Source organism: Ostrea edulis, chromosome 8 (genome assembly GCF_947568905.1).
Source record: "Ostrea edulis chromosome 8, xbOstEdul1.1, whole genome shotgun sequence".
Classification (NCBI taxonomy): Eukaryota; Metazoa; Mollusca; class Bivalvia; order Ostreida; family Ostreidae; genus Ostrea; species Ostrea edulis.
Genome location: NC_079171.1, coordinates 57,892,050 through 57,909,109, shown reverse-complemented (window position 1 = coordinate 57,909,109; position 17,060 = coordinate 57,892,050). Strand labels below are relative to the sequence as shown.

The 17,060-nt window shown below is 39.6% G+C and overlaps 3 protein-coding genes and 1 long non-coding RNA gene across 5 annotated transcripts in view; 1 reads left to right on the top strand and 3 right to left on the bottom strand.

Moving 5' to 3' along the window:
* Positions 1 to 17,060, bottom strand: part of LOC125661245 (uncharacterized) — a 211,627-nt gene that overhangs the window by 17,895 nt on the left and 176,672 nt on the right. The window lies entirely within an intron of this gene.
* The window catches only part of LOC125661226 (uncharacterized), a 117,534-nt gene that overhangs the window by 61,623 nt on the left and 38,851 nt on the right, over positions 1 to 17,060 (bottom strand). The window lies entirely within an intron of this gene.
* Positions 8,583 to 15,165, top strand: LOC130049238 (uncharacterized). The gene is made up of 3 exons (XR_008797726.1): positions 8,583 to 8,718; positions 11,017 to 11,525; positions 15,081 to 15,165. It is a non-coding gene; the product is annotated as an uncharacterized LOC130049238 (long non-coding RNA).
* On the bottom strand, positions 10,647 to 13,111 carry LOC125661230 (E3 ubiquitin-protein ligase TRIM71-like). The gene is made up of 2 exons (XM_056146595.1): positions 13,039 to 13,111; positions 10,647 to 12,682 (listed from the first exon to the last, which is right to left on the bottom strand). The coding sequence occupies exon 2, from the start codon at positions 12,650 to 12,652 to the stop codon at positions 10,988 to 10,990; it is 1,665 nt and encodes a 554-aa protein (XP_056002570.1). The 5' UTR covers positions 12,653 to 12,682; positions 13,039 to 13,111; the 3' UTR covers positions 10,647 to 10,987.

The window sequence follows — 17,060 nt, the reverse complement described above, 5'->3', positions numbered from 1 at the left end:
TTCCGGGGGTGATGTTACGCGGGGCGTGACGGGCACTCAAGGATGGAATGCGGGGCCACATGGGGGACTGGAAACGGACCAAAATTACCAGCTAGATAGAATGGGTTCTGTCGTAGCTTCAGGCCAGGGACATGGGACTGGGTTAGTTAATCTGTCACAGGCGCTGGAAGGTCGGCTTCTGATGATAGAGACCCAATTAGGGGCCATGAAAGAGGTTTTTGAGAATCAGATTGCACAGTTGACTAACAATGTTAGTAACATGATCAGTCAGGTAATGTCCAGGAGAAACAGTGGGGGTGGCGACAGTTCCATAGTAGTGGGTCAGCAGTTAGCGGGGTGTCCTGGGAATGTAGGTAACTCTTCCCCAGGGCCTCTGCCCAGGGGTGATTTGTGGGTTTCATCTTTAAATCCAGGTTGGGATACCTTGTCCGTAGGTCAAGTAGGGGGGTACTCTGAACCAACTCTGCCAGTTATATTGGACGAGCAAGTTGGTTGCCCCAGCTTGGTGGGTGAGCCATGCCATAGAGTCCTCAGCAGTAATGGGTTGGTATCTTTGGAAAACACCTATTACATTAGCCGTACTAGTAGTGGTGGTAGTCATGACCAACCTCAGTCTCCCCATCATTCGCCCATCTATGCAAACGAGAGTTCCCCAGGGCCCCCATGTCACCAGTGCATCTCGCAGGGTCAGTCAGGTGTTGGTGCATCACAGTTGAAGTTGCAGACGAGTGAGGTGCCTGTGAGGCCTATGGGCAATGCAGATAGGGGTATGCGTTTCGATCTCTCGCCAATCAGACGTGGGATTAGACATAGCAGGTCAAGGTCGAGATCTCCACTCGTTAGGCATGTCAGTACAGAAGACTGTAAGGCTGCTAGTAGGGATGGTCCCAAGTTGTCTAGTCAGTGCGTGTTAGTTGGTCGGTCTCCAGGGACCGGAGCTCACAATAGGTCGGGGAAAGTGCTCCGTAAACCCTTATTGGGTAGCTCCAGTGCAGCAGGGTCGTCGGTCGACAGAGTATGTCATGAGGTCAGGATGCCAGTGAAACCGAGTAGTTGTGAGTCTGTGGTGGGCAGTAGTGTTTTGTTGTTGACGGGTGTGGTTGTTCAGAGGGCCCGGAGTGAATTAGGGGTCAGGGACACAGGGTCGGCGCAGACGGGAGTGCTGCCAGGCGCAGATGAGAAGTTGTGTGGTTGGCCGGAGGACACTGAGGCAGGTGTTAGTCACCAGGGTGATGGGCTGGAGAACACCGGGGATAGTGTTGGTTGCCATAGTGATATGACTTCTCGGGGTAGCTCTGAGTGTTCTCTGGGTATTGATGTTGACATGGCTGTTGATGTGTTCTGCGATGTGGATGATGATCCTTCCACAGTTGAGTCGGGGTGTTTGGTTGAGGCACGGTCTGGTGTGGTCGGTATATCATGTCTCTCAGCTCATGATCAGCTGAGTTTGAGTGGTTGGACCAGTAGTGCTGGACGGCGGGAAATTGATGTGGCACGGGCTCTGGTCTTGCATTCAGTTGATGGCCAGTACTCGGATGCAGAGGGCGAGTCTGGGGGTGAGGATGCAGTTGAGTGTCATGTTAGTGAGTCTGGATTATTCCAGGTTGGAATCGATGCATGTGCGGAGGTTTGTGATGAGGGCTGTGTTGGTATTCCATGCAATAGTGAAAGCATGCAGGCCTCAGTTGTAGTGTTAGAGACTGTTGCTGAGTGGCACAGTCTAATCATTACCAATGCCCCAGCCATGATTGAAGCAGTGGCTTATCACTTCCCAGGGGCGTTTGTCCCCAAGGCACCTGATAAATGTACCATTGTGTGTTGGTCTGATGGAGGGTGTGTTGTGTCTGCGTCTCGTGGAGATGACCCCGCAAATGCGGGGTTTGTGGCTCTGTCCCGGTCAGCCTGGTGGGATAGCAGTGTTCCTTTTCTGACTGAGAGGCTTCCTCCTGATAAACGTCTAAGCAATGAACGGGATGGGTTTGTTGTGGCTTCACGAGTATCCATTGGTCGTGGGATGATGGCTGTGCATCCCAGGTTCAACTAACAGTGAACCAGGGACAACCCAGGGTTGGTCATCGCAAGGGGGTACGAAAGAAAGTTAATGAGTTGTGTGAGGGGTGTGAACTCCTCCATGCACTCAGTACCCCGAAATGCGGGGAAGGGTAGATTAGGCTGCCGTAACCCAGCCGTTCTTGGGCAGGGGTATTTCCTTGTGGTGTTTCTGGATCTGCTGACCTGGAAGATGTGATGTCCTCTGGTGTGATGTGCCGTGTCCGATGTCCAAGATGATGCCTGTCCTGTGACGTTTTCATGTGGAAAGTTTGTGACTCTGTGATGTGACTTTCCTGTTACTGGTTTTCTGTGATGCGTTGTGTAACCGTGACTTCCTGTGTTGTGAACTTTTTAGACTGCTTAATTGCTATGATTTTATAGAGTAAAGTTTATCATACTGTAAATCATAGGTGTAATTCATTCATTTATTTGTAGATTGTATGTATCTAATGTAAGCTACAGTGCTGCAGGTTTAATTTATTGGAATTGGGACATTCCTCCTCAAAACAGGGGGGAGTGTAGTGAAATTGGGGGGTGGATTTTTGGTATTTCTGGTCGGGCTCGGAGTCCTCTGAGCCTGCACGTGATTTTCTCTCTCTCTTACCCGCGAACTCTAGGCAAGCGGACGTGTCTTAGATAGTGCAGCAGTGTAGTTATTGTATTTGTTAACCCCTTGTAAGTTGTTCTGTGTATTTGTTAATATATCTGTTTATAAATGTTTTTCCGGTGTTCTTTGTGTGTAGGAAATCACTTTACCCCCTTCAAAGGAAATAATCACAAAAATGCTAAAATAGGGAGGGGTCATTTAAAAAGTTCTTCTCAAGAATCACTGGGCTGGAAGAGTTGAAATATACATGAAAGCTTCCTAACATAGTGCAAATTTAATTTTGTTCAAACCAAAACCCGCAGGAGTAGGGTGGGGCCACAATAGGGGATCAAAATGTTACATGCGAATATATAGGTACAGTTTTTGAAAATCTTCTCATGAACCGCTGTGCCAGTAAAGGACAAATTTGCATGGAAGTTTCCTGACATAATGCAGATTCAAGTTTGTTAGCCCATTCAAACAGCACATTGAAATTAAAGCTTTTTGATATAGTGCAGATTAAAGTTTGTAAAAATCATGGGCCAAGGTGACTTGGGTGAGTGATGTGGCCCATGAGCCTCTTGTTGAATAGCCATTGATCACATATTACACAAGTAAGGGGTGATATCAAATGTTGAATGTTTCACAAAAAAACTAATTCACATAGTTTTCACCCAGACTCCCCCCCCCCCTTTAGAATGTTGGAAACTAATTGATTAACACGTATAAACATACGATTATAAATAACACTGTGTAATTTTCTACTGTTTATTCACAAATGAAAGTGCACATTAAAACTATTACATGTAAATGTTTATTAAAATGTAATGTTATTATGTGGTTTTTAACAATCGCTTAATTGTCATTGTTCTCTTTCCACTAAAGTTTAATCAATGTTGGATGACAGAAACTTACGAGATATTTTATCCCACCATCCCCCTAACTATTTGAATTTAGTTTTTTTATCGGACACCGATCTTTTGATCTCGCCCCTAAGTAACAGGTATATTGAAGACTCAAGTTAGCTTTTCTGATTAAAACTTTCTGTTGTCTGTCATTTGCATCATTGTAAACTTTTCAAATTTTCATCTTCTTCTTCAGAACAACTTGGCCAATTTCAAACAAATCATATTTGAGTGATGGGGATTCAAGTTAGGTCTAATGAGGGGCAATTAACATCCTTCTCCAAGGGAAGATAATAGTGAAATCGTGAAATTACACTGACAAATTTTAAAATCTTCTCCAGAACTATAGAGCCAATTTCAATCAAACTTGGTAAAAGTCATCTTTGGATGAATAGGATTTACATTTGTTCCAATGAAGGGCAATGTCCCCTTCAAAGGAGAGATAATAACGACAATGCAAAAATAGGGCTATGTCATTTAAAAACCTTCTCAAGAATCATTGAGCCGGAAGAGCTGAAAATTACACATAGGCTTCTGCCATAGACAGTGCAGATTCAAGTTTTGTGAAAATCATGGCCCCAGGGGCCGGGGGTAGGTTGGGAACACAATAGGGGATCAAAGTTTACATGCAAATATATAGGGAAAATCTTTAAAAATCTTCTTGTCAAGAACCACTGGGCCAGACAAGTTCAAATTTACATGACAGCTTGTATATGTTGTATGTATATTTCCTGTGGCAAGACAGTTCATTTTATATTTTGACCTTGTGTCCTTCAACTCGGATTTTGATCTACTTTTAAAACATAATCTATCAAATATATTTGGATCCATTTTAGGTGGGGCTTTCATTTTTTGTATATATTCTTTATGGAAAAACCTTATTTTGCGAAGTTTGACCTTAACCTGGGAGTTTGATCATTCTGACGTATTCAATATCTCCTGAACTTATTTTGTATTTAAATTTTTATGACAATACCTATTTTTTTTTATACTATAACCTTTGACCTTGTGACCTTGAAATTTGACCTTATTTTAAGAAAATGTAATCTACCAAATATTTTTAATAGTATTCAAGGTAGGACTTTCATATTTTGTATATAGGTTCTTGTTGACAAGACGACCTTGTGGTACAATCACATTTGATCTTGTGACCTCCACCTATTTTCTAAAAAAAAAAAACTGGCCTAGTTAATATCTTCTAAACTATTTAAGGAAAAGCTTTTATATTTTGTGTTTAGATTTTTATGGCAAGACTTTGATTTAGTGTTTGACCTTATGACCTAAATCTACTTTTGATAAGAATGTGACCTCTTCATTATCTACTGAACTATTTAAGATAGAGCTTTCATAGAACTTCTAGGACTCAGTATTCATACATGTGCACTGGTTTCATTTAATATTTATAGACATGAATATCTGCTACATAACAGGAAATGGAATTCAAACCCAGGGCCTCAAAATCTCCGATCAAACAGAAATATGATGATTTTACTGAAGTGCATTATATCAGTACAGAATTACTAGTGAATACTGTAGTGCTTTGTTTATATGAACCATATTTGTTTATTTGTGAAAATTTCACTCATATTGAGATGTCACCAAGTGTAGGTGAAGTACTACAAATTTAGATCTATACTTAACGCTCAAAGCCATATCAGTGAGGGTTCTTTAACCTGCTAATGTCTGCCGTGACACGGGACCTCAGTTTCTAAGGTCATGTCTAAAACACCTGCCGTGTGATATTCACTTTTAAATGCTGAGTGTTTGGTGAAGCAGGAACCACTACCTATTTTTTCATCTTAGGTTTGTCATAGTAATGGGCTAATGGCACAAACGGGGCTTGAACTCGTGACCTGCTGGTTTTGAGGCAAACACCCTGCCTTCGAGCTATCATCACCGTTCTATTCAAGACCCCAGTATTACTAGTCATGTGCTTTAATCATTGAGCTACCGTGACCGGTCTATCCAAGACCCCAGTATTACTAGTCAGGTACTGTAACCATTGAGCTACCGTGAACGGCCTATCTGAGACCCCTGTAATACTAGTCAGGTGCTGTAACCATTGAGCTACCGTGACCGGTCTATCCGAGACCCCAGTATTACTAGTCAGGTGCCCTAACCATTGAGCTACCATGACTGGTCTATCTGAGACCCCTGTATTACTAGTCAGGTGTTCTAACTATTGAGCTACCGTGACCAGTCTCCCAGAGACCCCTGTATTACAAATCATGTGCTCTAACTATTGACCTATCCATAGGCTGATATTTATATGAACCATGTATATCAATCTGGATAGCTCCGTGGTTAGAACATCTGACTAGTAATATACGGGTCTCTGATAGACCGGCCACTGTAGCTCAATAGTTAAAACACCTGATTAGTAATACAGGGGTCTCTGATAGACTGGTCACTGTAGCTCAATAGTTAGAACAATTAGTAATACAGGGGTCTCTGATAGACCGGTCACTGTAGCTCAATAGTTAAAACACCTGATTAGTAATACAGGGGTCTCTGATAGACCGGTCACTGTAGCTCAATAGTTAAAACACCTGATTAGTAATACAGGGGTCTCTGATAGACCGGTCACTGTAGCTCAATAGTTAGAACACCTGATTAGTAATACAGGGGTCTCTGATAGACCGGCCATGGTAGCTCAATAGTTAGAACAATGATTAGTAACACAGGGGTCTCTGATAGACCGGTCACTGTAGCTCAATAGTTAAAACACCTGATTAGTAATACAGGGGTCTCTGATAGACCGGTCACTGTAGCTCAATAGTTAGAACACCTGATTAGTAATACAGGGGTCTCTGATAGACCTGCCATGGTAGCTCAATAGTTAGAACAATGATTAGTAACACAGGGGTCTCTGATAGACCGGCCACTGTAGATCAATAGTTAAAACACCTGATCAGTAATACACGGGTCTCTGATAGACCGGTCACTGTAGCTCAATAGTTAGAACACCTGACTAGTAACACATGGGTGTCTGTTAGACCGGTCACTGTAGCTCAATAGTTAGAACAATGATTAGTAATACAGGGGTCTCTGATAGACTGGCCACTGTAACTCAATAGTTAAAACACCTGATTAGTAATACAGGGGTCTCTGATAGACTGGCCCATACATGCCAACTTTTGAAAATTCCCATGGGGGATTTTGCGCGGTTCGACATTTTCAAGATTGTAAAATTCACGACATTTTGTCGTGAACCTGAATTTTATGTCATTTCCTTTGATTTCTGTATCATTCTTTATCATATATGAAACATGATCCTGAATTTTACATTTTTCATCCTGATTTCTCTCATTTTCTTTTAAATACAAGCACATGAGCCTGACTCAGATTCTATAATAAAAACAATTATATAGTTCAAACAGTTTAATAATAAATTATATGAATAAATAACAGTGGCATATGGTACATGAAAACAATATTACAATGTCTAGCTACTATTGTAATTCCAGCAAATAAAAGGTAATCATCACAAATTTATATAAGACATATCATGTAGTTACTATTAAAATTCAATTAACCTCCTCATGCAGCTTTGGTGCCAATGATTGCCTCACTATCTGCGTTGTCTTTGTCCTCCCACAGGAAAACTTGGAGGCTATTTTGCTATCGGGAAACATCGTCTTACATAGCTTGGTGAAGCAATCTGCCACAAGGAAAGGAAGGTTGTGCTGTGCCACGAAGTTGGCAAACAAAACCTCAGCACGTATCACATCTACAAAAAGATTTTTTTTTTTAAATATATGATACTTATAATGTTGCAACTTACACTGCACTCCTTAGTAATGAATACACGTTTTTAAACAGTAAAAATTGAAAGTTGATATTATTTTACATTGCTGTTGAATAAATAAAGGAGAAAATGATCATGACCAAAGAATAATACATTTTTATCATCTTACCCTCATCCTGGTCGAGTTTTGAACTGGAGAAGAAGTTTCTTGCAGACGGTGTAGAATTCTGCGACTTCAATGTACTCTGGTGCAGAGCTGTGTTCATATGCTTAGTCACGTCATTCAGTCCACCATGGTCAACTTTAAAGTCTCTGTTGCAGACTCTGCAGAATGCATGAGATTGTCCTTGCTTTGACTTCGTCAGCCACCCTGTAAATCTAGCGTCAGCCTCCCATTTCTCCAGGTATTTCGATGCTGCTTTACTCTTCTTTCGTGGTGATGTTGCACCCATGTTGATTGGAAAAGTGAAGATTCCGATTGATCTCCCCCATACTCCCGATTAATTACTATCAAAACATCATTCCTGCTCGTAATTAACTTAAACAAACATCGCAGTGCACCACAATACACACAGGTAATCATGTTTCCGATCGCCCATGACACGCGACTTAAGCTTGACGAATTCGGGATATTTCATTGGTTGATAATATGAAATCTCACGAGATTTCACGATTATCCCGCTTTCAAACTCGTTTTCAATCGTGAAATCGGAAATTTTGGTCGGAAAAATTTCAAATCAGGATTTTAGGGTAATTTTGCTTTCCCGATCGGGAAAGCGGGACCGGAGGGTAAAATTGGGAAGATCCCGCCTAAATCGGGAAAGATGGCATGTATGCTGGCCACTGTAGCTCAATAGTTAGAACACCTGATTAGTAATACACGGGTCTCTGATAAACCGGCCACTGTAGCTCAATACTTAGAGCACCTGACTAGTTATACAGGGGTCTCTGATAGACGGTCACTGTAGCTCAATAGTTAGAGCATCTGATTAGTACTACACGGGTCTCTGATAGACCGGTCACTGTAGCTCAATAGTTAGAGCACCTCATTAGTAATACACGGGTCTCTGATAGACCGGTCACTGTAGCTCAATAGTTAGAGCACCTGACTAATTATACAGGGATCTCAGATTCGATTTCCAGTTGAACCACGAGTTTTCTCCTTCCTGTTACATTTACATATATATATAAACATGTAAATATACCACACACTGTAATAGACTGGACATTTTGTAAGATAATTAAGTTCTGAGATACAGACAATGGTTGACAATACAGTTAGATATAATTACACTTTGTGTTTTGTAGGACTGTGGAGTGTTGTGATGTTATTGATGGTCAACAGAAGACTGTGACCTTGAATCTGAAGATCTGTGATGAAGACCGGACGTTTGGGGTCACTCTCTGTTACAGTACTACAAATCTAAGTAAGTACTCAGTAATAATGTAAGACTGAACTCATAATTAACAAACAGAATTATTAGTAGTTTATCACACACAAACAAGTATATGTGTACTTGTATAGATGTACTATAATTCAAGGCTACACACAAAATACTGACAAAGCGACTTAGTACATCACAAGAACTGATTTACCTTTATTTACATTTCATGATTGACATGTGTCTAATTGTATATAGATAATTAACTAGTAACACAATCTAATTATTAATTAGTATACTAAGATTAGATATAATAGATATAACAGCAGTGAGAGACTAATGTTCTATCAGTTAAACTCACAAACACAAGTGCATGTTAATTACACATCACAAACTCTGGGCTGTAATTAACACAGGGCTGTAATTAACAAGCAGATGCAATCAACAAGCAGCTGTAATTACCACAAAGATGCAATTAACACTGTGTTTAGATGTGTTATTAATAGGGTTTTTAGATGTGTAATTAACACTGTAGAGCTGTGTAATTAACACTGTAAAAAAAACACCATACGGTTGATCCACGGATGACTGAATGTGGGCGGAGCTTATCCATGGTCAATGTTATTTACCTGGAGAGATGGGTTGTTGTGTATATTTTTATGATATACACAGGAAATTTCTCAGGTTATTACAAATTATGCTTAGTGTCTTGATTTGTGCAAAACAAAATAATTAAAATGTCTACCTACATGCATACCGCATTTCTATTTCCCGTAAACCTTCAAACTTGGTCATATTTATGTATTGCAAATGACAGGTTTAGCCCATTTCTAAACCTTTGCTTTTTAAAACTTCTAATTAAATTGTTATATATCGTATATAAATAATTTCCGAAATAGAATATTACCCGGCGTTTCCAGGCACTTCATGGTGTCCTGGGAGTTCGCGGTGTCGTGGGTGTAGTAGGTAAAATATCCATGTTTCGAGAGAATGAATGAATCCAAGTAGATCTGTGTACATGTACAACCAAATGAAAAATGGTCAAGATACCCCTCAATATGGGCCGTCTGTAGGGTTTCTGTAGCTGTAGTGTTTGCGTAATGGTGGTATCCCAAACAGAAGCTGACAGAAGTCTTCCCACCCCTCTCTCTCTCTCTCTCTCTCCCCGGTTTCTGTGGACGTAGTGTTTGTGTAAGGATGGCATCCCAAACAGAAGCTGACACGAAGTATACACCCCCTCCTCTCTCTCTATTTAGTGTTTGTGTAACGATGGTATCCCAAACAGAAGCTGACACATAGCTAGTCTAACCCCCCCTTTCTCTCTCTCTCCCTTACTCTCAATCATTGACTAAATGAGTAATTATTGTCATACTGTATGCAACACTATTGCCATGCCATATTATTTCATCTATATTATTGCTACAGTTTTACACATTTCTCTCTCTGTGTCTCTCGCTCTTTATAAACATAAAACCGTGATAAATTATAAATAGCTCAATAACTCTCTCTCTCTCTCTTTATCTTTATAAATATAAAACCTGATAAATTATAAATAGAAATATCTCAATAACTCTCTCTCTCTCTAAATATAAAGTCGTGATAAATTATAAATAGAAATATCTCAGTAACTCTCTCTCTCTCTCTCTCTCTCTCTCTCTCTCTCTCAATATAAAGCCGTGATAAATTATAAATAGAAATATCTCAATAACTTATTTATGCTTTTTTACTGTTGTTTGATTTCTGATTGTGTAATTTATAATCCATGTGGTATCTCAAACAGAAGCATTTTTTAAACTACTGTAACATTTTACGCATGGGCAATATAATCATTATATATGTTGATGTGCTGCGCCAATAAAGAATTGTTCATGTTTTTATAAATATAAAGCCACAATAAATCATTAATAGAACATATTCCAATAACTTATGTTTGTTTGTTTGTTTGTTTTTTATTATTATTGTTTGATTTCTGATTGTTTAATCTATAATACATGTATAAAGATGGAGAGAGAAAATACGATGATAAATTGCATTGTATAGGGGACGTTAGAAATTAAAATATTCTAGGTGGAGTCAATGCTATCAAAACTCAGGTATACTGGGGCTTTCCTCGAGATCTGAAGACTGCTGGTCATCATTAGCCATGATTGTTATCAAAACATCTTTCTCAGGTAGCAGTAGACCACGGTCTCTGCAAACGTCAATCAACCTAAGCTCTATTGTTCAAAATTTGATTGACCAGTGGCTTATCATTGATCTCCACACAGGTAAAATTTGGGGGCGTTAACTTAAAGTTGGGTCTTTAACACAGTGTTTATAGATATTGGATTTTCTTCACTTTAGCAGTGCCACACTCAGCCACAAAGAGGTTGTCTCTGATGTCCACACATAAACCCCATGGACCGAGTAAATCACAGTGAATGTAACGGAGGAACTGTCCGTCCTGATCTAGGATGTGGATACGGTCATTGTTAAAGTCTGCTGTCAGGATGTGACTCTGGTTGTCTGTAGTGATGCCGACTGGACTAAATGATAGCTTGGTATTAGAGGGATGAACAGTGTATCTAAATCGGAGTTTTCCTGACTGATTGACCACCACTACTGCACTAGCTCTATAGTCAGCCACACAGATATCCAGGTTCTTGTTCTCACTGATGTATTTACTAGTGTAACGTCCAGATGCATAGAGAGGACGACCCTGATCATCAAACTGAATGCTTTGTTTCTCTGTGGAGCCGGAGTAACGCACGACTTTGTATTGTTTGTCATCATCACTGATCATGGTAACCAGGAGATCATCAGAGGCGGTACTGCAGACATAGAGAGGTCTCCACCCCTGTAGTGTGATCACGGTCTGTATCTTTTTGTTCTTAACTAAGTTTAAAGTTCTTCTACCAGGGTCAGTATAAACAAGATCTCCGTCCCGTGTCATTGCTATGTCCCGCGGTTCCTTCCCTGACTTGGTTTTTATTGATGTCAGTAGTTCACTCTGGAGGTTGAGCAGCTTCATGGTTTTGTTCTCCCCGCGTGTCCAGACTTGATCTTCACTCAGACAGCTAATACCGTATAGATATTTATACCCGGTGTCTATGGTGGCGGTGAGGCACGGCTCATCAAGCAGTGGTTTGACTGGAGGAGACGATACAGCTTCTGCTGACTTCATTGTGTCGCCATCTTCTGTGTTAATGGATAATGGCGACAGAGAACCAAACATTTGATTGAGCTGATCTTTGTTCATTTTCTGAGCAGACAAACTGGGTACTGTAACTCGGACTTTAGGCGGTAATGTTCTAAATTCGGAATTCCTAGATTTGTAAGTAGAGGTTAAGGAGAGGTCATTTGATTTAAGGATTGATTTCAAGTCAGACATGATCTGTTTGAGTTCCGCCATTTTCTGTGTGATTTCTTCTGTATTTTTATTCAGGGTAGATAGGTGTTTGTTTTTCATCTCCGCAATGGCAGATTTCCGCTGGTTGACAATGGCGGTGATTTCTCGGTGTAAGATTTCTCCTTGTTGGTCAGTACCTGTGGTCAGTTTTCCGTATTTTGTTTCTAATTCTGCTTTCTCGGTTTGGACGTCGTGCGCCATTTCCTCATATCGGGGATAAATTCTGGTCTCGAGTTCTTCCAGATCTTTTTGTAAACTTTTTGTTTTAGCGCTGAGTTTTTCTTGAATATCTGATACATCGTGACCTTTGTGTTTTCCAAATAAGGCGCAGGTAGAACAGATGGGAATTTCACATTTCTCACAGTGAAGGTCGCAGTGTTTATCCGGGTGTGTCGGACATTTTGAGTAGTTAGGAGCGTTTCTGCGTAAATAGGGGAGAACATTGTGATCTTTAGAGGAATCTGAGATATGTTTTCCTACACAGTTAACACAGAGATTTATATTACAAACTTCACAGTGACTCTGTAGGGGGACAGTTTCACAGAGATCACACAGCAGGACTTCCTGGGCACTGCGCCGGGGGTGCAGCATTTCTGGTGTCGGCGTCACACGGGAAGTTTACTGTCAATAAAAAAGGGAATCCTAGATATTCTACAGGTTAAAACAGTTCACACGCTAAACTCACATCCTAAAATGTATCGAAAAACAAAGATGCGGTTATAAATTTTGAACGGAGTAACATGCACAAGGCATCGATTAGCTGCAATAATGTAGCCCTATCCAATTTTTTTTTTATTCTGACGAGAAAAAAAAAATTAAAAACCAGAGAGCTTTACATTATTGCAGCTATGCATCGATATACTAAATCCACTGTATGAAATTATGATCAAAGTGATCAGATCTATATCATTGATCACATAAATATCGATATTAATGACACTACAATGTCAGAATTCGTATATATAATTTTGTCTTACCAGAAAATTCAACATGGCCTCCCTGTTATTTCGCCCTTCAGTCTAGTACCTGCGCGGCATGTCGGTCTGTATAATCTACTTTCGGCTAACCTCGGCCGATTACCGTAATCGTTACCCTACTGATCTGCCGAGGTGTGCCGAGTGGTAGACACTATCTACGTGTTATCGCTTGTTTAAATAGCTTGAATGTTTGACCTAGTTCATGGTGGGTAGCTGTGTCAACATACTATTTATATATAAAAATGTCGACTCCGTGTACAAATACTGCACTGTATATTAGAGGTGCAAGGGGGGGGGGGGTGTTCGGGCCTGAGATTTCTACGCTGGAGCCTTGGTTTGAGTGGATCATAGGTGTACTTTTTTATTTTATTGATCTTTTTTTTTTTCTAGAGACGTCACCCGTTTTAAATTCGACACTTTACAACGTAACTTATCGTGCCACGCCCACCAGAACGCTTGGCGAAGGAATACCTATACATTGTTCAACGCAATATCGTAAATTTAAATATTTACACATGCAATTTACTTCATGCATCAATAGAGAAACATACATATGGAGACAAGTTCAAAATTCAATTGCCTGACAGAAAACTAGATTTACATAGTTTTTATCACCCCACCTTAATTAAATACGCATGATGAATATTGATCCAAATCCTTATTAACGACAAATACTGATACCACTCTATAATATTTCTACTGTTTTTAAATAAACGTGAACACTTTGTCTTTAAGATGTTAATGTGAATATACGTTTAAAAAGGTTATACAGTATATTAAGGTGGGCGTGGCAATTATTGATGCCCCCCCCCCCCCTTGCCTTACACACATCCTCAAATTATTTTAATATAGATTTCTATCCGACATATTTATTCTACCTTTTGAACATCTTCATGGTTTTATCTGTCTGTGGTTTTTATATACGTGACATTTATTTAAATGTTCTGATTTGACCTAGTGTATATATAATTCTGACGTGCTGATAACAAAACATGTGATATCTTTGTGTTCTTGTGTATTTCTTTTTGCAACAATCATCAGATATCTACACGGGCACCACAAGGTGGGTGGGGGTGTTAATATTCAAAGTTATCTTTAAACATGGCAAACAAATAAAAAAAAACTACAAAAAGGTCTTTAAAAAATTAATTTGGGAGATGTTTCTTATGCGCAGTAATCAGTTCAGAGTTTATACATTAATTTGTTTTCTTTCTGAATTTGACTTTAAAAGACTACGTCTCCCGTTAGACAGGTACAGTACCTGTATCCCCCGCTCACCAGTAATACTGCAATGACGGATCTAGAGGGAGTTAACAGGTGGAAGTTTTGAGCAGGATAAATGTCATAATCAGTGAGATCCTCGGACAGTTTTTATGTTTAACATAATCTCGCCATGGACATTGATAAAATAGTCTGAATTTTGACAACGATTCATTGCGATAAACAGAATGTAAATATCATAACTCGGCTGTGTACAGCTGATGATTGTTATTTATAGATTCAGGCTCACAACACCTTGAGAGAATTTATCAAGTCAGCATGAAATGATTTAATCATGAAATATTCCCGTATGACGATATGTACACGTAATAAGTATACATGTCAAAATTACTTTGTAGGGGGTGGGGGTGTCGGAAATGAAAACAGAACATATACAAGTTTTGGAAATGAAGAACGTACCCCTGTCGTTTTAATGAGAAAGTTGTTTTTTCCTTCTTTCTTTCTTTTTTACTTTATAAATATATAACAAATTAAACCCACGCGCCATGCAGTCTTTTTTATCAGAACATAAAATTATATATTCTTTGTGGAGGCATGAAATCATTATCCTATCAATGCGCGCCACGCTATCTTACTTGCGCGTTAAACATTTCCCGTAAATTCAAAGCCCACCTGTACAGGTAAACCATGGGTAGATTACCATTTTTAACGTACAGGAGAATCTTGCGTTACGCGTCCTCTAGTGAGAGAATGCATGACGTTGATACCTTTGTAGATTGGTATACATGTAGATCTAATTAACAATATTTTTTCTGTTGTAGAATGAGTTGAGTGGAATAATGAACCTCCAGATTTCTAAGTACATCCACACGTGTATTATTAAACTTCTGTTGCACTCGTATTTCAGATATACGTGTTCGATTTATTTTTGTCAAGTACATCTTACTATAGATCTTTTGAACTAGTGAGTGAGAACATGGATGAAAAATGATAAGTTTAAGCTCACCATCTGAAAGTTCAAATTGGACCTTTCTGAGCAGCCTTTGTCTGTCCGACTATCTGTAAATTGTTCACGTTTTCATTTTCTCTAGAACTATTGGACCAATTTCAATGTAACTCGACACAGATCATTCTTGGGTGAAGAGGATTCGAGTTTGTAAGGGAGATTATCTAATCAAGCAAAATAGAGTTTTTTCCTTTTATAATCTTCTCAGGAACCACTGGGCCTGAAAAGTGCAGATTTACATGAAAGCTTCCAGACATAGAGTAGATCCAAGTTTGTTCTGATCACGGTCTCCGGGGGTAGAGTGGTTCCGCAATAGGGGATCAAAGTTTGACATGCCGATATATAGGAATAACAGTTTAGATCAAAACCATGATTCAAAATATACAAATATTCCTAGGTAGTGCAGATTCAAGTTTCATTGAAGTGTGGCCCCCGTAAGTAGGGAGGTACCACAATAGGGGATCAAAGTTTTACATGGGAATTTCCAAAGAACTCTCTTCATCGCAAAACAGCGATAACAATTAGTCAGTGATTTGATTAATTCGCTGTATGTTGTTTAACGTCCCGCTAAGAATTTTTCACTCATACGGAGACGTCACCATTGCCGGTGAAGTGCTGCAGGCCTGTGCTCGGCGCTTACGGCCATTGAGCAGGAAGGGATCTTTATCGTGCCACACCTGCTGTGACGCATGGCCTCTGTTTTTGCGGTCTCATCCAAATGACCGCCACATTTAGTCGCTTTTTACGACAAGCAAGATGTACTGAGGACGTGTTCTAGCCCGGGTCATATGAACGTATCTTTAGATAGTTTAATTCCAGTTTTTCAATTCAGGGCCCGGGATGTAGGGAGAAGCCACAATCCGAAATAAAAAAAAAACCTCGTGGAAATATACAGGAATTTAAACATTCTTTTCAAAAGTAACAATATTTTACAAATCTAAAACAATGTTTTTACAATTATGCCGTAATACCGTTAGGAGAAAAGTCACGTGATTCTGACGTTAAGTGACGGACCGCATACTTTGTCAGTAAGTTCGGCTGATATGGTGTTTTGAACTGCTCCCTTTTCAATAGTTTTTCGTGTAATATTTGAAATTGTGTGACATGATTGCAATTGAAAGTCGTTGAATTTTCTAATCAACGGAAAACAAATTTTGAATTTAAGCATGGTGCTGATCATAAATCTGTCTATCGCAAGTAAAGCTTGATAAATGTCTTTACAATCAAACATTTTATCGGAACACAAGACTGTTCATTGTCTAGCTGCAATAATGTAGCCCTATCCAATTTTTTTTTTAATTCTGACGTTTTCGGGATAGGGCTACAATTCCATAGGATCTCCGTAATGGTGCAAAATAATTTTATGAATAACCGATAATAAACTCTGTATTAGTCCCAAATGTTGTTTACACCGAAAGGAGTACCAACTTTGTGGTCGGGCATGTCTAATAAAGGTGTTTTCATGAAATATAATGTACAGCATGCAAAATTCTTCGTCTGCTCCGCCATGCTTGTTATCGCGAGATCTCGTAGGTGGATCTAATGAAAAGTAGTATAGGAGGCTGTAGGGGGGGGGGGGTTAAACAATAGACCTATTGTTCTCGAGAACAATAGAAGGGGTCATATTACAACCTTGACCTGCTTAATGACAATAGATGGATGACGTCATAGGCTAAAAATAGCTGGGAAAAACCCATGTTACCGAGAACAATAGAAAGGGAGTGGGATCGAAGATCAAAGGGATAGTAATGGGGGGGGGGGGGTAATCAATAGAGCTATTATTCTCAAATAACAA

Coding starts and splice junctions, on each gene's coding strand:
- LOC125661230 (XM_056146595.1), bottom strand. CDS start 12,652: ATGCTGCACCCCCGGCGCAGTGCCCAGGAAGTCCTGCTGTGTGATCTC.